Source organism: Balaenoptera acutorostrata, chromosome 12 (genome assembly GCF_949987535.1).
Source record: "Balaenoptera acutorostrata chromosome 12, mBalAcu1.1, whole genome shotgun sequence".
Lineage (NCBI taxonomy): Eukaryota > Metazoa > Chordata > Mammalia > Artiodactyla > Balaenopteridae > Balaenoptera > Balaenoptera acutorostrata.
Genome location: NC_080075.1, coordinates 9,510,679 through 9,533,942, shown reverse-complemented (window position 1 = coordinate 9,533,942; position 23,264 = coordinate 9,510,679). Strand labels below are relative to the sequence as shown.

At 47.2% G+C, this 23,264-nt stretch overlaps 1 protein-coding gene across 7 annotated transcripts in view; it reads right to left on the bottom strand.

The window, feature by feature from the left end:
• Positions 1-7,185: 7,185 nt before the first annotated feature.
• Positions 7,186-23,264, bottom strand: part of TMEM131 (transmembrane protein 131) — a 190,893-nt gene continuing 174,814 nt past the window's right edge. For all 7 annotated transcript variants that reach the window (XM_057557969.1, XM_057557971.1, XM_057557972.1 and 4 more), the window contains 9 exons: positions 21,286-21,413; positions 15,667-15,791; positions 15,312-15,461; positions 12,620-12,785; positions 11,641-11,762; positions 11,442-11,538; positions 10,486-10,583; positions 9,611-9,771; positions 7,186-8,253 (listed from right to left, as the gene is read on the bottom strand). In XM_057557969.1, coding sequence (XP_057413952.1) covers positions 7,969-8,253; positions 9,611-9,771; positions 10,486-10,583; positions 11,442-11,538; positions 11,641-11,762; positions 12,620-12,785; positions 15,312-15,461; positions 15,667-15,791; positions 21,286-21,413 — 1,332 coding nt within the window. In that variant the 3' untranslated portion in view covers positions 7,186-7,968. The remainder of the gene's footprint in view (positions 8,254-9,610; positions 9,772-10,485; positions 10,584-11,441; positions 11,539-11,640; positions 11,763-12,619; positions 12,786-15,311; positions 15,462-15,666; positions 15,792-21,285; positions 21,414-23,264) is intronic.

The following is a 23,264-nucleotide window of genomic DNA, read 5'->3' as shown; positions in this document are numbered from 1 at the left end:
AAGAATGAAATATGGACTTTAGTTAATAATAATAATGTCTCAATATTGGTTCCTTAATTATAACAGTAGTTATAATTACCATACTAATGTAAGATATAAATGATGTAAGATATAAATACTGGGGTGTATGGCAACTATCAGTACTATCTTTGCAGTATCTGGAACAGGCACCATATACTTATAACTTTTTTGGCCTCACCTCATTTGTTTTTCCCCAGCCTCCTCTGAGATAGGATGGTCCTGTATTCATGTTGGGAAACCAAGGCGAAGAGAGTAGTGAGTGTGCCAAAGTTTCACTGCAGAGCTGGGGTTGAAATCCAGTCCAGACCAACTCCACAGTCCCTGTACCCATTGTATATTCCACTTCTCAATGCCCTTCAGCCGAAGACCGCCAGGAGCATACTTGTAGTTGTACAATTTGAGCATATGCTTTGTTGATGAGGTAGAATACACACCATTGTGAACCTTGTTGTATTCCAGCAGTAGTGTGTGAAAAAGAACCTATTACAGGATTTGACCTCTGATTAGGTCATTGGAGGGTATGTCTATGATTTGGAGGTTTGCTGCAGATTCAGTGCTGTTAGAATGTTGTCAAATTAGGAATGAAAGTGGGGACGTTACTACCAACCTTACAGAAATAAGAAAGAATGTAAGAATACTATGAATATCTGTATGTCAACAAATTAGATAACCTAGATGAAATGGATAAATTCATAGAAACACATAAACTACCAAATTGACTCAAGAAGAAATAGACATTCTGAATAGACTTCTAAGAAGTAAAGAGATTGAGTCAGTAGTAAGACTTCCAACAAAGAAAAGCCCTGGTCCAACTAGCTTCACTGATGATTCTACTAAATATTCAAAGAAAAACTAACACATTCTTTTTTAAAAATTAATTTATTTTTATTGGAGTATAGTTGCTTTACAATGTTGTGTTAGTTTCTACTGTACAGCAAAGTGAATCAGCTATACGTATACATATATCTCTTCTTTTTTGGATTTCCTTCCTATTTAGGTCACCACAGAGCATTGAGTAGAGTTCCCTGTGCTATACAGTAGGTTCTCATTAGTAATCTATTTTATACATAGTATCAGTAGTGTATATATGTCAATCCCCATCTCCCAATTCATCCCACCCCCCCCTTTGTTCTCTATGTCTGTGTCTCTATTTCAGCTTTGCAAATAGGATCATCTATAACATATTTTTAGATTCCACATATATGCGTTAGTATATGATACTTGTTTTTCTCTTTCTGACTTACTTCACTCTGTATGACAGTCTCTAGGTCCATCCACATCTCTACAAATGACCCAATTTTGTTCCTTTTAATGGCTGAGTAATATTCCATTGTATATATGTACCGCATCTTCTTTATCCATTCCTCTGTTGATGGACATTTAGGTTGCTTCAATGTCCTGGCTATTGTAAATAGTGCTACAGTGAACATTGGGGTGCATGTGTCTTTTTTTTTTAATTTAAAAAAGTTTTAATTTTTTAATTTAAAAAAATTATTTATTTTTGGCTGTGTTGGGTCTTCGTTGCTGTGCGCGGGCTTTCTCTAGTTCAGGCAAGTGGGGGCTACTCTTCGTTGTGGTGCACAGGCTTCTCATTGCGGTGGCTTCTCTTGTTGCGGAGCACAGGCTGTAGGTGCATGGGCTTCAGTAGTTGTGGCATGCGGGCTCCGTAGTTGTGGCTCACGGGCTCTAGTGCACAGGCTCAGTAGTTGTGGAGCACGGGCTTAGTTGCTCCACGGCATGTGGGATTTTTCCAGACCAGGGCTCGAACCCATGTCCCCTGCATTGGCAGGTGGATTCTTTACCACTGTGCCACCAGGGAATTCCCATGCATGTGTCTTTTTTTTTTTTAATTTTTATTTATTTATTTATTTATTTTTGGCTGTGTTGGGTCTTCATTTCTGTGCGAGGGCTTTCTCTAGTTGCAGCAAGCGGGGGCCACTCTTCATTGCGGTGCGCGGGCCTCTCACTATCGCGGCCTCTCTTGTTGCGGAACACAGGCTCCAGACGCGCAGGCTCAATAGTTGTGGCTCACGGACCTAGTTGCTCCGCGGCATGTGGGATCTTCCCAGACCAGGGCTCGAACCCGTGTCCTCTGCATTGGCAGGCAGATTCTCAACCGCTGCGCCACCAGGGAAGCCCCATGTGTCTTTTTGAATGAAGGTTTTCTCAGGGTATATGCCCAGCAGTGGGATTGCTGGGTCATATGGTAGTTCTATTTTTAGTTTTTAAAGGAACCTCCATACTGTTCTCCATAGTGGCAGTATCAATTTACATTCCCACCAACAGTGCAAGAGGGTTCCCTTTTCTCCACACCCTCTGCAGCATTTATTGTTTGTAGATTTTTTTGATGATGGCCATTCTGACTGGTGTCAGGTGATACCTCATTGTAGTTTTGATTTACATTTCTCTAATAATTAGTGATGTTGAGCATCTTTTCGTGCCTCTTGGCCATCTGTATGTCTTCTTTGGAGAAATGTCTCTTTAGGTCTTCTGGCCATTTTATGATTGGGATTTTTTTTGATATTGAGCTGCATGAACTGTTTGTATATTTTGGAGATTAATCCTGTCAGTTGCTTCGTTTGCAAATATTTTCTCCCATTCTGAGGGTTGTCTTTTTGTCTTGTTTATGGTTTCCTTTGCTGTGCAAAAGCTTTTAGGTTTAATTAGCTCCCATTTGTTAAAAACTAACACATCCTTTTAAAACTCTTTCAAAAAAGAGGAAAGAATACTTCTTAACTCATTCTTTGAGACCGCTATTACCCTGAAACCAAAGCCAAAGACATTACAAGAAAAGAAAACTGTAGACCAATATCCCTTATTAATATAGGTGCAAAAATCCTCAAAAACAAAAAAATAGCAAACCAATCCAGCAGTATATTAAAAGGATTATACATCATGACCAAGTGAGATATATTCCAGGAATGCAAGGTTGATTCAACATACAAAATCTATCAGTGTAATACACCACATCAACAGAATAAAGAAAGAAATCCACATGATCATCTTAATAGATGAAAAGCATTTGACAAAAATCTAGCACCTTTCATGATAGAAACATTCAACAAACTATGAGTAGGAAGGAACTTCCTCTGTCTGACAAAGAGCATCTATGAAAAATCCACAGTTCACATCATACTTAATGGTTTAAGACTGAAACCTGGGACTTCCCTGGTGGTCCAGTGGGTAAGACTCCACGTTCCCAATACAGGGGGCCCGGGTTTGATCCCGCCCCCTGCATGCCACAATGAAGATCCCACGTGCAGCAACTAAGACCCGGCGTGGCCTAAATAAATAAATAAATACTGAAAACTTTCCTCCTAATATCAGTATCAAGACAATGATGTATACTCTTGCTACTTTTATTCTACATTGGACAGGACTTACTAGCCAGATAAATTAGGCAGGAAAAAGAAATGAAAGTTTCCGAATTGGAAACACACACAAACACACATACACACACCTTTGAGAGATAATAAACCAATTCAGCAAACTTGCAGGATACAGATTAACACAAAAAACTTTGTTGTATTTCTACACAATGACAGTGAGCAAGCCAAAAAGGAAATTAAGAAAATATTGGGTTGGTCAAAAGGTTTGTTTGGTTTTTTCCATAAGATGCCTCTAGTAGCACTTAGTTGTCTTTAACTTCATTTGAAACAATTTTGTTAGATTGTATGCGACAGCTGTCATATCAATGTGCATTTAAAACAAGACATCAAAATTGGTGAATTTTTGTGTAGCTATTTTAATATTGAAGATGCAAGAAAAACAACATTTTCAGCATATTATGCATTATTACTTCAAGAAAGGTAAAAATGCAACTGAAACACAAAAAAAAGATTTGTGCAGTGTATGGAGAAGGTGCTGTGACTGATTGAATGTGTCAAGAGTGGTTTGTGAAGTTTTGTGCTTGAGATTTCTCGCTGGATGATGCTCCACAGTCGGGTAGACCAGCTGAAGTTGATAGCGATCAAATTGAGACATTAATTGAGAACAATCAACATTATACCACGCGGGAGGTAGCCAGCATACTCAAAATATCCAGATCAAGCAGTGAAAATCATTTGCACCAGCTTGGTTATGTTAATCGCTTTGATGTTTGGGTTGACATAAGTGAAAAAAACCTTCTTGACCGTATTTCTACACGTGATTCTCTACTTAAACGTAATGAAAATATTGTTTTTGAAACAAATTGTGACGGGTGATGAAAAGTGGATACTGTACAATAATGTGGAATGGAAGAGATCGTGGGGCAAGTGAAATGAACCACCACCAACCACACCAAAGGCTGGTCTTCAACCAAAGAAAGTGATGTTGTGTATATGGTGAGGTTGGAAGGGAGTCCTCTATTATGAACTCCTTCTGGAAAACCACCACTCCCATTAGACCAACTGAAAGCAGCACTCGATGAAAAGTGTCCAGAATTAGTCAACAGAAAATGCATAATCTTCCATCAGGATAACACAAGACCACATGTTTCTTTGATGACCAGGCAAAAACTGTTGCAGCTCGTCTGGGAAGTTCTGATTCTTCCGCCATATTCACCAGACATTGCACCTTTGTATTTCCATTTATTTCGGTCTTTACAGAATTCTCTTAATGGAAAAAATTTCAGTTCCCTGGAAGACTGTAAAAGGCACCTGGAACAGTTCTTTGCTCAAAAAGAAAAAGTTTTGGGAAGATGGAATTATGAAGTTGCCTGAAAAATGGCAGAAGGTAGTAGAACAAAAGGGTGAATACGTCGTTCAATAAAGTTCTTGGTGAAATGAAAAATGTGTCTTTTATTTTTACTTAAAAACTGAAGGCACTTTTTGGCCCACCCAAAATTATCCTGTGCGTATAACCCAAATGTGTCTGCAATTACTGTACCCAGTATAACTATCTGTGTTAATTATGACTTACAACAGTAATCAACTTGTCCTTTTTTCTTTAGACATGAGACTTCTAGACAGAAGTATAAAAACTGTCAAATATCTTATGAGTACTTATATTACTTTAAAATTTTGAGATGGCAAAAATATATTATCATCCAAAATCACTTGCATATTTTGTTACTCAACTGCCATTTTAAGAAATAAGGGTAAATTAAAATTCTTTTTGTATCAGTTTTTTCTTTTCAAAAACTGTAACGAATATTTAAAGATTAATTTAGGTCTAAGGTTTTAAAGTTAACAATCTGGACGTTAAAATTTTGTTAACATATTGTCTTCATGAATTGTAGTAATGTAATATAAATACTATTTATAAAGGTATAAAATTTATAATATATATTTTTATATACGTTGTATTTAAATAAAATAATGGATATCTTTTAAAGCTATATATATAGCTTTTTTTTTTAATATTTATTTATTTATTTATTTATTTATTTATTTATTTATGGCTGTGTTGGATCTTCGTTTCTGTGCGAGGGCTTTCTCTAGTTGTGGCAAGCGGGGGCCACTCTTCATCGCGGTGCGCGGGCCTCTCACTATCGTGGCCTCTCTTGTTGCAGAGCACAGGCTCCAGATGCGCAGGCTCAGTAATTGTGGCTCACGGGCCTAGTTGCTCCGTGGCATGTGGGATCCTCCCAGACCAGGGCTCGAACCCGTGTCCCCTGCATTGGCAGGCGGATTCTCAACCACTGCGCCACCAGGGAAGCCCTATATATATAGCTTTAAAATTCAACCTTGGCCTAGTACAAAGCAAACTATTGTGCTAACCAGTTTTTCACTGCAAATTGTTAGGCTGAATCCCATCAAAGCTTCAGGTTTGGTTGGTGAGTATGGTGCCTCTCAAATACCTGCCCTAAGAGTTATCTGGAAAACCCAGGTAACAGCAGAAAACTGTTTGTCTGTTTTCCCTTTTCCAGGTGTATGGTGTTTCTCAAGCCTGCAGATGAGGGTCCCGTGGGGTGAAAGTAGGAAGGCGTTTGGGAGTTTCAGGTGATTCTTCCAAAGGAGCAAGTTTAGGATCCCTGAGATACTCTGACTGAGGTAAAGTCTGCCAACAAAATCTTTTCTTTTGTAAATGAGGGTTTATATGAAGCTCAGCTGTTCAGTGGCTTTGTAACACCTTATGAACTGCTTTGGTGTACAAAGAGAATCCCAAGCCTTAAGTATGTCTCGATTTTGCAACTGCGCACAGGAGCCCCTGCTAGTGAGACTGTACAAGGCCCAGGTCTGCCATGAGGCCGACGTGCCGGAGCTCTGAGCGGACAGGAAGCTGGTGTCCCGAGTCCCAGGCAGAGCATAGGCTGGGAAAGCGATGGGGCTGGTTCTGCTGAGCTTCACTGCAAAGCAGAGAAAAGGTCAGACTTAAAATCTCTCTGTACGATGCTTCAACTAAACCACTCTGAGCTGGACGGGTGGATTTCTTCATTGTCTAATTGACCTCAAACAGAACATTTATGTTTGGCGTCTCTGGTTACCCAGCAAAGACTGGCTTTATAGATTGGAAAAAGGAGGATGAGTAAAGGCAGCTGGAGCAGGCAACACTTTCTGAGAGATTAGACCAAATGGCCCATGGAACTTGCCTGTATCTGTATGGTCTCTACAGGCACCACTTGGAGGAGCTGTGGGAGTTTTGAAATTGGAGAAGGGTCAACATGCTTCTTTTAAGATGTGTGAACTTTTTTCTATCAAGGGCCTTTTTTTTTTTTTTATAAATTTATTTTTGGCTGCGTTGGGTCTTTGTTGCTGTGCATGGGCTTTCTCTAGTGGCGAGCAGGGGCTACTCTTCGTTGTGGGGCGTGGGCTTCTCATTGCGGTGGCTTCTCTTGTTGCGGAGCACAGGCTGTAGGCGCGCAGGCTTCAGCAGTTGTGGCTCACGGGCTCTAGAGCGCAGGCTCAGTAGTTGTGGCACGTGGGCTCAGTAGTTGTGGCACACGGGCTTAGTTGCTCCGTGGCATGTGGGATCTTCCTGGACCAGGGCTCGAACCCGTGTCCCCTGCATTGGCAGGTGGATTCTGAACCACTGCGCCACCAGGTAAGTCCGTATCAAGGGCCTTTAGGGAATACTACGGAAATAATCAGAATTTAATTAGACCACAGTGCTTCTAGCCATGGTAAGTCCAACTCCACAGGATAAGGCCATGACAGAATGGCTTACTTTGGTGTAAGAGAATCTAAATACATGCATCTTGTGTGTAAAAAAAAAAAAAAAAAAAAAGACACAACAATTCAAGGCTTTTGAAAAAAGCATCATTTATTTCAAAGTACAACACAAAGTTGTATTTTTAAGAAATACACATTCAATCTTGTATCTCAAGACTTGGCTATGTGCATTTCAGTTTATCTTTAAAATAAATTCAGGTATACAAATGTTACATACCTCAAGTACAAACAGCACAGAAAATGCATATGGTCTCAACCGAATGTTTTTACATTCATTCACTGTTCTTAAAGTTGACTTACATTTCTGTAATCTGCTTTTAAACCGAGACAGCCTTATTTTAAAAAAATACTCTATGTTTCAGCACAAAGTCCTCATACATTTTTAAAATTAGATCTTGGCGCATAATATTTTGAAATTATTAAAAACCAAACTTGGTAATTTAATAAAATTGTCACATGCCAGGACTTCTGAATCAACTCAAGTTATTTCCTTAGCTGTAATGTCAAATTTGTGTTCATACAGATAAATAAAGAATGGAAGAAGACAAGTGGTGGAAACTTGATAACAGTTAAGGTTTTCAGATGTACAGGTCTTGTTAGAGTTTGTGGCTGAGTCCAGACTTTTCTCTAAAAGCACAACAGCAAATCTCATATTATCATAATTGCAAGAAAGATCTGAAAGAAGCAAGTGGTACAAGCCTGCCCTGCTTGAGTCTGTTTTGCAAAGATGAGGAGGGTGGGGAGTGGGAAGCTCCCGCGGTAAGAAAGAGCCTTAAAAAGATGTCTCGAAAATGGGCGTATCATGATCTAGACGAGGGGCCCCCACTTTTTTCTTTTCTTTTTTTGCCTAATTTCAATTCTCGTGAGGGAAGTGCGAATTAGACCAGGGGTCGGAGCTCCTCCTTCCGATGGTGGGACTCCATATCCGCCACGGGTTGTAGGTCTGGCCCAGGTCGTCGGCGGGGCTGGCGGCGGAGGGTGTGTGAGGAGCGGAGGGGCTTTCGGGGCCCACGAGGCCGATACTCGGCAGCGCGTTGGCAGGGCTGGTGAAGGGGAGGGTGCTATGCAGGCTGCTGGACCAGATGGAGCTGCTGAACGGAGTGGAGGACCACAGGCTGCTGGTGCTGCCAAGGATCGGCTGACGAAACAAAACACACAACGGGGAGTGTCAGGCTCGAGGGAGGCAGGCAGGGGGTAAAGCGGCGACGGTTACGCTAAAAATGGGCTAGACCGCACGGTGCTTTCATTTTAGTTATTTTAAAACAAATGTTTTATACACACAGCCACCTCGGAGTCTAAGCAGACGGTCCTGATGTTTTAAAGAAGGGGCGGCAAACCACAGCCGGGGGGCTGAGTCCAGCCGCCTGCTTCTGTGGCTGAAGTTGGGGGGGACGTGGCCTCAGCGGTGTGTTTACGAGCCGCCCCTGCCACCTTTGCACCCAGGGCGGAGCTGGACAGGCTCCACCAGAAATAATGGCCTGCAAAGTCTCGAACAGTTACTGACCCTGTTTCTTTCTTTTTTTTTTTTTTTTAACATCTTTATTGGAGTAGAATTGCTTTACAATGGTGTGTTTGTTAGTTGCTGCTGTATAACAAAGTGAATCAGCTATATGTATACATGTATTCCCCTATCCCCATATCTCTTCCCTCTTGCGTCTCCCTCCCACTCTCCCTATCCCACCCCTCTAGGGGGGGTCACAAAGCACCGAGCTGATCTCCCTGTGCTATGCGGCTGCTTCCCACTAGCCATCCATTTTACAGTTGGTAGTGTACATATGTCAACGTTACTCTCTCACTTTGTCCCAGCTTCCCCCTACCCCTCCCCGTGACTGACCCTGTTTTAAAGAATGGTTAAGATGACTGTAAAACTGAGGACAGAATGATTACAAGTGAAGACAAACTTTGGAATCTGTGAAGCTAAAATATCTACCATTAAACCGTGCACATCTAATTTAGTTTTCCTGAGGATGAAGAAGTAATCACAGTGGGGTCATATTTGTCACGATTTTGTAAAAGCCGAAACCAGTAATCACTTTCCTTGGTAAGAACACTTTTTTGGAGCATGATCTTTGCAGAACAATTTAGCTGAGAAGCAAACAGAAAGAGCTCTAGAAAAGCTCAAGCCGAGACGCGGGTGCTTCTCGGGATCAGGCATGTGCCGAGCTCTGGCACTGTCTGACTCTGGAGGTGGTGGGACCTGAGACGGGCCACCAGCCACCCCGCGGTCTGATTCAGTCGGGAGAGGCTGAAGTGAGAGGATTCAGACGTCACCCCCCAGCTGCTCAGCTGTTCCTGCCGTAACTAACTTCTTGACCATCACGGCTCTGAAGAGTGATGGTCACTTTGGCAGAAATGGAGACAGCAGCAGAGATGGTGAAAGCGCTAAGCCACGCCTTCCGAGCTGCTGTCTGTCATTTGTATCTGTCAGCACCACCCACAGGACAGCGACAGCAGTGATGACGTGTGAGCGGGCAGGGCGCAAGCCCAGGACTCACTGTGGCCGCGTGGGTCGGGGAACCGGAACTGGCTGGCCAGGAAGGGCTGGGCTCGGTTGCTGGAGAGTCCCAGAGGTACGAGGGGCCACTGCTCAGCTCACTCCAGCTCCTCTGTGAGGCCTGATTGCACGATCGCGATAACCCGAGCTTGCTGAAAACTTCTGGAAGTGAGGAAGCAAAGGCAAGTCCGTGCTGGATCTGGCCGTGCTCCCCCGGGCAGGTGGGGCGTCCCCTCAGGGGTCTGCGTCCCCCCGCTGCTCACCTGGAGCCATCCCACCCCCTCCATCAGCTCCCACCACATTCGGGGAAAACGGGGTGCGGGGGGGGGTGTTCTCCAGACCCCAGCACGCGGTCTGAATACCTCACCCACACCTATCACTGGACGGTCAAGTGCAAACATGACAATCACAGCTAATGTGAAATTCACCCAGTTGCCCCTAATTCTGGACAGCAAGAAAAATAAAGAGCCCTAGCATGGCCGGGGGTCACATCTCAGACGCAGAATCCTTTCTTGCAGCTCTTAAGTCAGTTCTGTGGAACACGAGCCAGCTGGGACCTGCAGAGCATCGAGCAGACCACCGCACCTTCGGGCTGGGGTGCCGAGCGGACAGGGGACCCTTCTGAGGGCCTCTCGCTGGGCCTCCTCGCACCTGGGCGGCTGTGCCAGACCCCGTCCAGGAGAGCACGGACAGACCCACTTCCCTGAAGTCGGCCCATCTGCTGCCGCCTGACTGCACTGATACAGGGAAAGGCATCCTTTAAAAATGTCCACTAAATGACCATCGTACTTTCCTCCACACGTGAAAGTGGACCTTATCCTCCCTCCGTCCTTGTCCACAGGCTCATTAGTCATGGGTCTAGTGTTAAACACTCACCACCAGTTAGGTTAAAAGAGTTTCCAAAGGCCGAGAACGAATTGAGGGGTGTGAAGTCAGGGCTGCTGGGGTTGCTGACGGGACTCCACAAACCCGAGCTGAACGTTATGAGAGGAAAATGCAACACACAAAAATGTGATGGTTAGTGGAGACAGATCCGTCACGCACGGCTTCACACACAGGAGGCGCTGCTTCAGCTGGGGGCTCACGCATTACAGGCGGAGTGGGGACTGGAAACACCTTCCATAACACAGAGGAGGAAGGCACGGAGGACTTCAGAGCCCAGGCTACCCTGTCGCGAGCTGACGGCCTGGCTCAGAGCAAGTGTCATGCAGAGAAAAGAGGCGTTTCTTCCTTGTTTCCCTTTCGGTAATGGAAGATTTATTAAAAAATTATTTCAAATCTAGGATTTCCTTTTAGTGTCAAGCAGGTAAAACTGGGACTCTACTTACTGACAGTTATAATCTTATTGTCATTGTTATTTATCTGGGAAAATGAACCGAGGCAGTCGCTGCATGCCACCAGGCCACTGTGGTTGCTCTGGGTCAAAGAAGTGGCCTGTCCAATAATTTACAATAAACTGCCTAGAATTTGTCCCGTGTCCTTCCTCTCGAGTGCATTTTTGTTCTTCTATTTATTTCTAATGATCGGATCACATCCTTTTCACAACAACCATGATAACGGAGAAGAATCAGAAGAGACTCAGAAGGCGGAACGCACGTCTGCCTCCCTCTCCGCTGGGGCGGGACACGTCGCGGCCCCTCCTCCCGTCAGGGAGCCAGGTGGGAGCACGCACTCGGGGCTCTGCCCCACCCAACAGAGAGGCTCCTGACCGCCTCGACAAACACCTGCTTGTCACCTAGGGGCAAACGCCTCGCAGCACACATACGATAGAAGATGCTAAACTGGCCTGCGAAACCCTCCTGCCTCCCCCTGGTAAGAAGGGCCAAGCGTACCTGTCTGAGCCATCGCTGTCAACGGGAGTGTGTGGCACGCCAAGGCTGCTGGAAAAGTCTGCTTTGCTTGAAGAAACCTTAGCAAAGCCGTTCCCACCTGTAACAATGGGCTCCGAATCAATCAAAGCAGCCAGGCCGCAGGTGCCTCCACCAGGCCCGAGGCCCAGCGGCGCCCGGTCTCCCAGTGCCAAGCACTCACCTGGGCTCTTGTCGTACCCGGCCGTGACTGCAGCAAAAGTGGGGTTGCCATTCTTGCCTGGGAGCGAGGCTGCTTTCGTCAGTTTGTGTTTGCTTCCATTTGACTGCTTTGTTTTAGAGTCGCTTGAGGGAAGAAGCCAGGAGAGAAAAGCTCAGTCCTCGTGGGCACTGCCCCCCGCGCACGTGTCCCAGGGCCTGCGAGGCGTCCCAGGGCCTGCGAGGCGGCCGGACCGGGGTTGGTGAAGGGAGCCGGGGACAGCCCCGGGCAGCCCACAGGGCCTGGCCAGCCCTCAGGAAATGCTCTGTGGCCTGAGGCTGTGTAGCCTGGGGGGGCCGGGGAGAAGGAATGTGGGGAAAGGTAAAATTCCAGGTGCGGGAGAGAGGCAGGGGCCAGGAAAGGAGGCAGCCCCGTCCCGGAGGGAATGCCGGGCAGCTGGACGGAGCGGAGCGTGCGGGCGGGTGAGCAGCCCCCGTGCGAGGGCCCCGGCGGCCAGTGCCCACCAGGCCCAGGGCCTCCTGCCTCTTCCCACACGGGCAGGGTGGCCGTGGGTCGGGCTGGGCGCCGCCACGTGTGTGGGAACAGGGGCTCCTGCCCGAGTGTCATCACCATCGGGGTCACTGTCACTGCCGGGCAGAAGCCCTCCCTGTTCGGCTCCTGCCTCCTCCAGGTCCCACCCTTTCGCTGCTACGCTCACCCGCCTCAGGTCAGAGGGAACGACCCACAGACCCATTGCCTGGCCCACAGTGCAGCTGCTGTGGGTCTTCAGTCCACGCTGAGTATGCTCCTGGCTCCTGGCCCAGAGCGTGACCCTGGTGCCCCCCGGGCACGGGTGACGGGTGGGAAGGTGGCGCCGCGGGGAGGGCGCTGAGCCCGCCGAGGGAAGAGGCGAGAAGGGATGGCCGTCTGCGGCCACCGAGGATTCCCACCCACGGGGAGCAGCACCGGGTTAGCGCGGCACAGGCGGGGGCCGCGGGCCTACCTGCCGGGGCTGCCGTTGACGATGCTGCTGTAGCTGCCCCGGGGCGTGAACGGGCAGGGCGCGGCGGGCGGCGACGGGGAGCTGGGCGGCGGCGAGGTCTGGCGTTGTTTTAGGAAGACGTCTGCGTTGAGGGTTTGCAGAGAGAGTTTATAAAGACTGTCGGTAGCTGGAAGTTAAAAACAAAGGGTCTCAATGTGATACTTGGATTTTTACCCTTCAGTTTCGGTTACTTCTGGCGTTCTAGCTGGTTCTATGCAGGACTCAAGTGCTTCTAACAAGAAAAACCTACAGCTGTCATACGTGTTCTGATTAAAGAAAAAAAAGGCAAGTCGTGTCTCTCTCTGCATTCTGGGCCTTTCCCGGAATCACCGATGTGACCCACCTCCCGGCTGGCTGCGTTCTGCAGGCCCTGCGGAGGGTGCAGTCCTCTCCCTCCCACACCTCAGGCTGGGAGGAGGCCTCTCTACGCCCCTCAGGGACGGGCAGGTGGAGTCTCCGCCGGGACCTGAAAGCCTCTGCGCTTCCACACAGGTCCGAACTGCGCAGGTGCGGGGCCCAGGAGAACACCCCCAGCTCCTCCAGGATGACCCCCGCACTCCGTGGGCCGGCCTGGTGCGGGGCCGCTCCCGGTCCCTGCTTCACAAGGATAGGAACGCCTACTATATTCCTGCTGCCCTTTAAGGTACAGCGGTTTTAAAAATTTAAAACAGAAAAGCTCTCAGTGTCACAAAATAATACTGATTCTGCACTCACCGAATGGAAACATACAACTTGTATCAGAAAAAGGTACTACCTCGCGCATCTATGGTGCACACCTGGGTGCTGCTCCAGCTACTGTGATGCGAAGTGTGAGGAAGGGGCCCGGCCTCTGCGAGCTCGGCCTCTGGGGCCCCCGGTCTGCACGGCTGCCCACTCGCCCGTTACCCTGGCCAACACCCGGCCCGTCGTCCCCCTCGTTTCTCCTCCCTGCCCAGCAGGCTTTGCCCGGCTTGGGGCCTATTCCCCGGCCCCCTCCTGGCGGGCCTTTCGAGCCTTTACAGTGAGGACGGTCTGCTCTGCTCCCCCTCCGTGGGAGGGCCTGTCCCCCTCACTTCCAGAACCCAAGCCGGCTCTGCATGGTGGTTCCCCTGCCCCGACCATTCCCTCCAGCACCGGGTGCTTCTCCCAACAGCCTGGGGGCTGGGGCCTGAGTGAGGCTACGAGTTCCCGCGCTGTGTCAAGGCCCCGGCCCAGCACCACCAAACAAAGCACCCTTCTCTTCGAAGGCGGAGTTGTCCCATCTCCGGCGCCACCGTGCACCCGCCCCGGTGACTCTCCCTGCCCCTCCCCCATGGTCCTGGCACCTATCCACCGACCCGTCTCCACCCGCCCTGCTCTCACCCTTGCTTACGTGGAGAACCCCTTCTTCACCTGCTCTGGGGTTTGCTGACCTGATGCCCACACCTTCTTCCCTGCAGGATACCCCTCGGGCTTGTGTCGGTGCTGATGCCAGCAGGGCTTGCGTTTACTTCACTGGGCCCCAGGCAACCCCATGAAACCGGCTCCCTGGGCACATGGTATTTATTCCCTACACTGGAACGCAGCTTCCTCTGTGCAGGAACCACCCCAATCCCAGGGTATAAGCTGAGGACCAATGTCCAACTGAAACCTCAGAGGGGACCTAAGGACTCGAAAGCATCAGCCTGGACACCGGGACGACCCAGAGACTCGTTCAACACTTCTTGAATGACCAGGGATTTTGGATTATATCTCTCATCTCAGGCAAAAATACAGTACTATAAGGCACCAGAAAGTTTCACAGCAATTACGGGGCTGCAGGTTTTAACCCAGGGAGCATCTCTTTCCAGTATGTATTTACAAAGGTGCGTGTTTAACGCACACCTCACCTGAGTTTCTGAGTTCCTCGCCCTCATTCAACTCACCACTCCCTCTTCTCTAAGCCTCCTTCACCTCAAACCTGGTGCTCAACCCTCATTTTCCCTTTGGCACAAATGGGTCAAACAGAGGCCGTTCTGACACCTCAGTGAGTGTAGACAAATCAGCCCTAAGGGACTGACCCCCCAAGCCCTGCCACCAGGCCCTCACTGTGCTGGTCTCTGTCGTCTTCTGTTCCAGGTCCTAAATTTCTAGAGGGCGAGGACCTCCACCCTCTTCTAGGAGATGGTGCTACTTTCACAATTTCCTGCAGGCCTGACCGGAGGAACAAGGTCAAGAGGCTAGTGAGAGAACTAACATAGGTTTATGGAAAAGATGTGGGTAAACTGGGAATAAACTGCATTTTTACAAAAAACAGTTAACACTGTAAATGTATGAGAAACTAGTCAGGTAAAGGGCTGCTGAGTTAACGCTTTCAGGAGGTAGTACTTCTTTGGATGATTCACCGCTCTACGCAGATCTTTCCATTCCCTACACTCGGCACTGGGGTGCTGGCTTACTAGCCCTCTGAATTGTCTGCTGATTTCTCTGGTATAAATACTCCCACCACGGCCGATTAAGCTACAACAGTTTAACGACTAGCAGACTATTTAACAGCAGCTTTTGCTGGCTGCTACGAGCCGGCTCCGGCAGACTAGACACTGGGTCTCCTTCTAAAGCAATACGTGCCCCAGCCATCCCCCCCGCAGTTCTCCGGCCCAGAGTTGGGTGGGCTGTGGGTGCGGAGAGCCTGTGGTCTCCAGGTCACCATACTTACAGCTGCCGGGCTTGTGAACGGGCACAGAATCCCACTCTGGCGGTGGAGAGTCTTTTTCACCTTCTGAGCTACTGGTGTTGCCTAGTTCTTGACTATTTGGGAGGAATTTTGCTAGGGCAGGTGGCCTGTTATCCACTAACTTGTTTGTACCTGTACAGAATTCAGAAAAGAAGGCTGTTATGGAGGATAATTCCTTTCTTTCGGGCCAATTTCAAAGAACCCATTCTCTTCTAACGAGAATGAGAACCCAACCGTAGCCGTCCTATGACTGGTAACTACTGACTGATCACTGCCAACTCACAACTACTAACACAACGAATCATTAGGGCATCTGTATGATGAAAAATGAAAATACCTTTTGTTTTCTGGGAATTTCGCGGTTTGGATCCACCTGTCAATGTAGTTGGAAGAGGAATCTTGGTTGGGAGATTTCGACGTTGTTTACTTTCCAAAGGGGCGGTATATGGTAGCTCTAAAGAACTGAAAGACAATCACAGGTGGAACATTCAAACGCAGCCCTTTGTTTCAGAGTAGAGAGGAGAAGTCACTGACCCCTCTACAATTTCAACACCTTCTTTTACTCATTTGGCCTCCTGAGGCATTATCAACCCACAGTCCTGAGGGCTGGCCGTGTTCCAAGCACCTCCAGTACTGTTCAGGAGACGCGCACTTGCAGATTTATCCTCTGCTGTTCTGAGTGCGGACAAGGAACTGAGGCCCGTTGTTTAATAGTATGTAATGGGTGGGAACCCCTGCATCAGATAAGGTGTATGAAGCTGCTGGCACAGACTAGCCGTTTAGGAGCTACTAAGTGCAGTCATCCTGCTCGTGAGTGAGTCTCACCCGGCAGCTAGACTGCCTGTGGGACTCCGGAATATGGAGATTCTGAAGGGTCTCAGACTTAGACATGCCAAAGGTTCTGCTACTCAAAACCTTGAACGCATTTTTCTCACGGGCACTGTGTACTGACCAGGGCTAAGTTCCTGGGTGACCTACCCCAAGAGCCCATGGCAGAATAGCAGGACCGCTTTATTTGCCTAAGGTGGAGGTTGAGTGGGGGAGATGAATATTCTTCTTTATTCTTGAACTCAGGGTTCATCTTAGGTGAAAACTTAAATATTATTTTTATTAATCTATTTAGAGTATATTTCTTCTAAAATATTTAGAGGTAAGCTTAACATAATAAACATATATAAACAGGACAATGAATTGGCTCTGACCTTCCTGTCAGCAAGGCAAAATGGGCGGCACCTCGGCTATTTTGAGTTTCCACAGCCTGATGAAGAAAACATTAAAATTTGCCGAGAGAAGCAATCTCTAGGAGAAATGAACTGGGGAGATGGCCCACATAAAGTAGCCTGGTGAACAATGGAAATACATGGACCCTAAACACCTTTTTTACAAAGCTGCTTCTGTGCTGCCCACCAAGATCAAGTCGCAGGCTTGGGAGGCCTCTGACAGGAGCTGGGCTGACACAGACCAGGAAAAGGACGTCTTCCCGGGGAACGGTGGGACACAGCGGACAGAACCCAGCGGCCCCTGACGAGAATTCTTCCAAAAATCATCACGCATCTCCACTGGGCTCCTGGTGATGGCTGCAAAGCTGTCAGTTTAAGGCTGAGCCAATAGCTTGCTTTTCATCGAAAATCTTACAAAGTTTACCGGTCGACACAGATGTTCTAAATGGGTACGTGTCTGGCATTCTCCACTGTAGCGCACGTCCTGCCCCAGCCCTCGGGCGTGTGATTCCCACGCGCTGCTCTGCCCCCAGCCCCACCCTTCAGGTTCCTCCTCCTTCCGCTGCCCCTCCGAGTTCGCACTCCCTGGGGGGCGGCCAATTCCTGCTGGGCTCGGGGCCAGGCAGAGACCACGCTGGTCCACACCAGAGTGCAAAGGTCAGAACGGGTCAGGCTTTCCAGATCCAACGGCACCACCAGCACCGCCCCCGCCACCCGCCCCCAGCAAAAAACATAAGCAGATGACAGAACAGTACGTGAAGCATGACTTCATAAACAGATAAATTTTAACAGAGGCTCTTTACAAACATTTTATAAGGTAGGAGGTCAAAGGTCATTTTCATTTTTTTGTTTCTTTATATTTCACAATTTTTCTATAATAAAGTGTTAGTATATTTGGAATTAGTGTAAGAGCTAGCCAAAAATTCGAAGGGTTCGGTTAACCCACATAAGTAGAATTTTCGGTGGGATAACAAACTGATATGAAAAAATCCGTTTACGGGCGAGACTATTAATGCTACAGTTTTATACATCGTCTGCCCTTCTACTTCTGACTGACAGGGTTATTTAAAAATGCCACGGGCTTCCCTGGTGGCGCAGTGGTTGGGAGTCTGCCTGCCAGTGCAGGGGACACGGGTTCAAGCCCTGGTCTGGGAAGATCCCACATGCCGCGGAGCAACTAGGCCCGTGAGCCACAATTACTGAGCCTGCGCATCTGGAGCCTGTGCTCCGCAACAAGAGAGGCCGCGATAATGAGAGGCCTGCGCACCGCGATGAAGAGTGGCCCCCGCTTGCCGCAACTGGAGAAAGCCCTCACACAGAAACGAAGACCCAGCACAGCCATAAATAAATAAATAAAATAAATAAATAATTAAAAAAAAAAAATGCCACCTTTTAAAAAACAAAGGCTCCCCTGACAGAGACACCCAGTGGTGGTGGTGGAGCTGGGTGGGTGTGAGCTGTTTGTAAGCAAGTCGTTTGTAAGTGTGGGGCTGGCGACTGTCTATACAAAGCTTCACTCTGCACCACCGTGGAGTTAGTTGGTTTTTAAGAAAAAAAGGTGCCAGACAACTACTTTACTTCTGCTGACTCATACTTTCCTAAGTTAAACCAGATGATCTCGACCAAGAAGCCTTTTTTAAGGCTTCTGAATAAAACGGTTAAGGGCCAACTTAATTTAGGTGATTCCTTGGAGAAGAGAAGAACAGAAAGCTCGCTGGGACGCTAACGCATGCTCATGAGTTTCCTGCTGCCCCCGTCTGGGGGAAGAGGGGAGGCAGAGAGCTGAGGGCAAGGTGAGGGCCTTCCCAGTGCTGAGGGCCTGGAGGCCGGAGCATGCACTGGGGCACCCACGGCCCCGAGCCGAGTGCGCTGTTCAAGCAGACTCTGACAGAGGGTACAATCATTCTATAACACACTTTGCTTATTTTAGATTATTACACTTAAGTTACGTAAACATACGTTGATAAACAGAAAACAAAAGAATCAATGGAGAGCTGGTATCCTAAACCAGGGAGCCCTGCGCCTTTCCTGGTCTCCTGAAGTCCTTTTAGTGTCCGACATCTCTCATTCCCTGGCATCTCTGACCTAAAATACAGTCTTCTGGAGGTCTGCAGACCCACTTCTACAGCGTATAAGCTGGAAAAAAAGGGGAGACCAGATCTCTGCCCTTGTAACCCTCTGCTCCACACTCCTAGTGGTTTTGCTGAAGTCAACTCTTGGGAGTTAGGTAGGATGGGGCTACACAGGCAAAGACCACGTCGGAGCCATTCCTCTTATTACCACTTACTTACTTATAGGAAAATGAATTCTCCAGCATTTAAAGATTTGGGTCTTCTGGCCTGGAGGTGATATAATATAATGTTCCAACAATACTGATAATATTTAAGGACTAATTTTTGATAAAGCAAATGTGAGCTAAACCCACAGATTTTACTATTAGAACATCAGCTTTCTGGCCAACTGATATATAAATGCTTTTTCCCCACCAGATAAATCTTCCAAAAGAAAGTCATAATATATGCCTTATTAATATCTCTTTTTAAAAAATGTGCCTCTATTTCCTTCAGATATGTGGAATCACATATAACACGCTGAGAGCACTTCTTAGGTGACAGGAACGTCAGGTGTCACTGGGGCGGGACCAGCACAGGACAGCACAGGGGATTTACTGTCACAACCGAGTGGAGACAGCAAACGGCTCTATTCAGAGGCCACCTTTCTGGTTATTAAAAAAAGGTCTTGAACTCTGAATTTGACTGATGTACTAAAAGATTCTGACTCAATACTTTTATCCCTGAATCCAGAAAAACACAAAACAAGATCAGTGAGTTTAAAGAGGTTAGATACAGGAGATGAGAAGACCAGGGTTGATATAGATTTCTCCAGTTACAAAAGACAATTTAGAGCACATTGCTTAAACTGTCTTCTGGTAATGATTTCTCTGTTAACTACACATCAAAAGGACATGAGTTAACCACTCTCACTGCCTCCTAACGGGGGCTGGAGAGCGGGCAGCTCTGGCTTTGGGTTTACCAGCAAACTCAACATCCCTGCAAAGTCAGGGGCATCAAGTGGAGTCGTTTACAAACTTTCAAAGTCAAATCTGCTAATGGCCAACTTATTTCATAAAAAAATCAGAATATGACAGAAATCAATGGAAGAGGGATGAGAGGTAGGACTAACATGTACGTACGATCTGTCTTAAAAATACTGACCTCAGGCATCAAGGAGAATAAACAGTGCAGATTTGGTGATAGCCACCTATGAAATGGTTTCACTAAGATAATTCTTAGAAGCTGGGTTTTAAAATTTACGATCATAAGAATGATAGCATGACTGTCCATTCTCACAAAATCTCAGCATATGTAGAAACTAGGGTTTTTCATAATTTGGATTTTTTAGCCTCATTTACTTTAAAACATCTGATCAGTCAACTAAGCCTGAAAAAGGTCTAGAAGAATAATCCCTAGCCACTAGACGAGGGTTAATTCCTGTCCTGGGGTGCCAGAACATTAGCACCAAAGTACCTCAGGCTGATTCCTCTCAGGGGAGACTCAAGTGTATCAGCCATTACTCCACTTGACATTGCTTCTAACTGGGTCAGATCGTTCTCAACGAATCGTGGGGTTAGGTCACTTAAACTGACATTTTGCACAAAAGGGTAACTTTTAGGTATAAATACTCTGTTACTAATCACTGCCACATCCTGTGTTATTTCATAAGTTCAGGGACAAGGTTAAATTTTACTGCAGTAATCACTAATTTCTTATTAGCTTCTGGTTCTACAGAACAGACGGCCCCTGTCGAGTTAAGCTGTATAATCTAGGGACAGAGTCTAGCTTATTGATGTTTTTGCAGAGCTCAAGTTTTATTCCTGGAATCAGAGTAAGAACAGACCCGCACAGCTAAGGGCAATTCTAATGATAAATGTCTTCCTTTATCAATTTATACCTAATTCCCTCAACTTCCTAGGTCGATGCCCACTTACCACACAAGAAGGCAAATACTGGCTTCCACGCAGATGGCCACTTTATATGGTGAGCTAGAAAGGGCATTATTAACCACACTGAAACTAGGATTAGTTTACTAGACAGACCCAAAGTTTAGTGAAAGTACGACGTAAACTTGGTAACGAATAACCCAATAGTTCAACTCAGTCACTGACCTGGGGCAACATTCTGCAGGTCGCCCTCCCTGTGAGGCCCAACAGGACCTGCCCCACGGGAACTGGACCGGAGCTACATCATGGCAGAACTGTCTGGTAGTCACATCTGCCCTGAGCACTGTTTTTTTTTAAGGTTAAGAATAAGTTCTCCCAAGTTTTACAGCACAGAATTCTAGATCCCAATGGCAGCTCTGGGTTAGCGAGCAGACTCAGAGCTCTAGCTGAGAGAAGTTATGCTCATACCTGCCGCTAAACCACCAAGGCCATCTTTGTGCAGAAGTGAAACGGCTCTCTGCCGGGAAACAGATCACCAACCTACATTTTCCTCCTCCATTTTCACAAGTAGCTTTAACTCTGCCTTTTATACTTCTGACATCGGAAGCATGTGGCTGTCCCTCACCAGAGACAGTGAACACTGGGCATTAGAAAAAACCCCAGAGGAACGTCATGAGGTATGCAGCTTTTGTTGCAAAAAACCCCCTAAAAACCAACCAAGCAAACGAAAACATTACCTGGTTCTCACCAGTAACTTCTTTTACATACCTCATTTCTCTGAACTCATTTTTCTTACCTGGGTTTCACATCTGTTGGGATTTCTTTCTTAACATTTAAGAGTTTTTTGCTTTTCTGTTTCACTTGAGACATTTCATTTTCATGTTTTTCAGGCATGGCTTGTTTTCCCTTTTGCTTTTCTGTATCCTGTAAAAAAAAAAATTGACACAACTGCTGAGAATGATTAACAAAAATGCCTGATATAGTCCTGTCTGAAGGCAGAGACACAAAATCAAACATGTAGTAGATACACACATCACATGTATAAAAATGATAAGCTCCTTTCTTCAAATCTCTCTTTATTGTGGGTCTGTCAATTTTTCAGTCTTTGATTTACTATAAATTATGTTTTGGTGAGTGTGAGTTAGAACGAATGTCACTTTAACTTATACTCATATCCTGACTGGGGTGGGTGCTGACAGTGGTAGCAACAGACGGGTAGCTTCTTGTTTTTAAGCACTGGGGAGCAAAATCTTGCCTTTTGTACAAGAAAAGTTAAGTCAGGACTACAATACAGAGTTACACACGACTGGCGATGTGGCCTGAGAAGGCCACAGCCCAGCTGCATCTCAGAGCAGTGCTGCCCCTGGGTCCTCGACCAGGTGAGCACGGAGACCGTACCGTGCGTTTCAGAGTAAGGTGATGCTGCCGCAACACCCAGGCGTGAGCCCAGGGGGCTGGTCTCTAAACAGGGCAGGTATCGTTCAGGCACCGGTGACCCCGCCCGGGAGCCGCCTGTGGAGCGGGCGTGCACTGCTCACGCGCAGAAGGACCACACACAGCACAGATGGGAAATGAAGAAAACAGAAACCTGGTTCTGTGTTTAGGGTGCACAGGGCCAATCGGGGGAAGACATACCCGGCCGAAGGGCAGAGCCGTGGGTATGGGGGGAGCTCCCAACACAGGGCAGATGAGCGTCCACCCGACAGCATCCGGCTGCACGGTTCCGGCAGCCTGGATTTTAACAGGTCACACAGACCGATCTATCTAACTGCAGAGAAAGGGTAAAACAGCCTCCTGCCCATACACCTCTTGAGACTATTCTGAGTCATGCAGTAAGTATTTCCGGAACACCCGACTGGTCAAGAACTCTGTAGACCGTGAGCCCCTGCAGGACAAGAACCTGGTTCTTTTGTCCATGGCTGCTTCTCAAGCACCCAGCACTCAGGTACTCAACATGTATCTGCTGAACGCATGGGTAGAATAGGGTTGGAGAAGGCATACATCCAAGAGAAAATGACCTCCCAAGATTGAAATCCAGTTGGGAAGAAAACGCACAAAACTGGCAAACAGATCAGTCACAAAGAGACAAGAGCACACGAGCTCTACACAAGAGTGCTGAGGGGGAGGCCTACAGACTGCTCAGCCGGGAGAAGGGTAACAGGCACGGAGGCCGCCAGTCCTGAGCTGTGTCTGTAAGGAAGCAAATGACAGGGCAGGAGATGGGACAACCAGGAGAAAACCAACAGCAGAGAAGGGAGAATGATGCCAGTGGGTGCACAGAGGGGGTCCGCTGAGGAGTGGTTAGGAAAATGCCGGAAAGGCAGAAAGGAAGTGGGGCAAAGTTGTGGAGCAAGTCTGTGCTGAGAACGCTTTCCAAACGCTTATTCATATCAGAGACGGCTGGGACCCCACTCGGGGATCAGTAGCTGGCATTCTGCTCCTCTGCAGTCATCTGTCACAGAGGAGATACGGGACACAACGCCAGCCCCAACCCTGACATTTGGCCCAGAGCACCCGCCAAACGTCAGGGATGCACAGGGGAGGGCGGCTGGCCAGAAAGTGTCACGTGGACATTTTATTTTAAAAATTAATATATGTGGATGACACTGCTGGATATCTTTAAGAAATGATTTCTTAAGCCACTAGATTACGACTGAAAAAGAATTCTGCTCTACAATATTAAAGGCTCTATTTGGATCATTTTAAATTTGAAATACAGTTATCTAAAAATAGAAATGCCGAAACAGAAGTACGCCCTCACTTTTCTGCATGCAT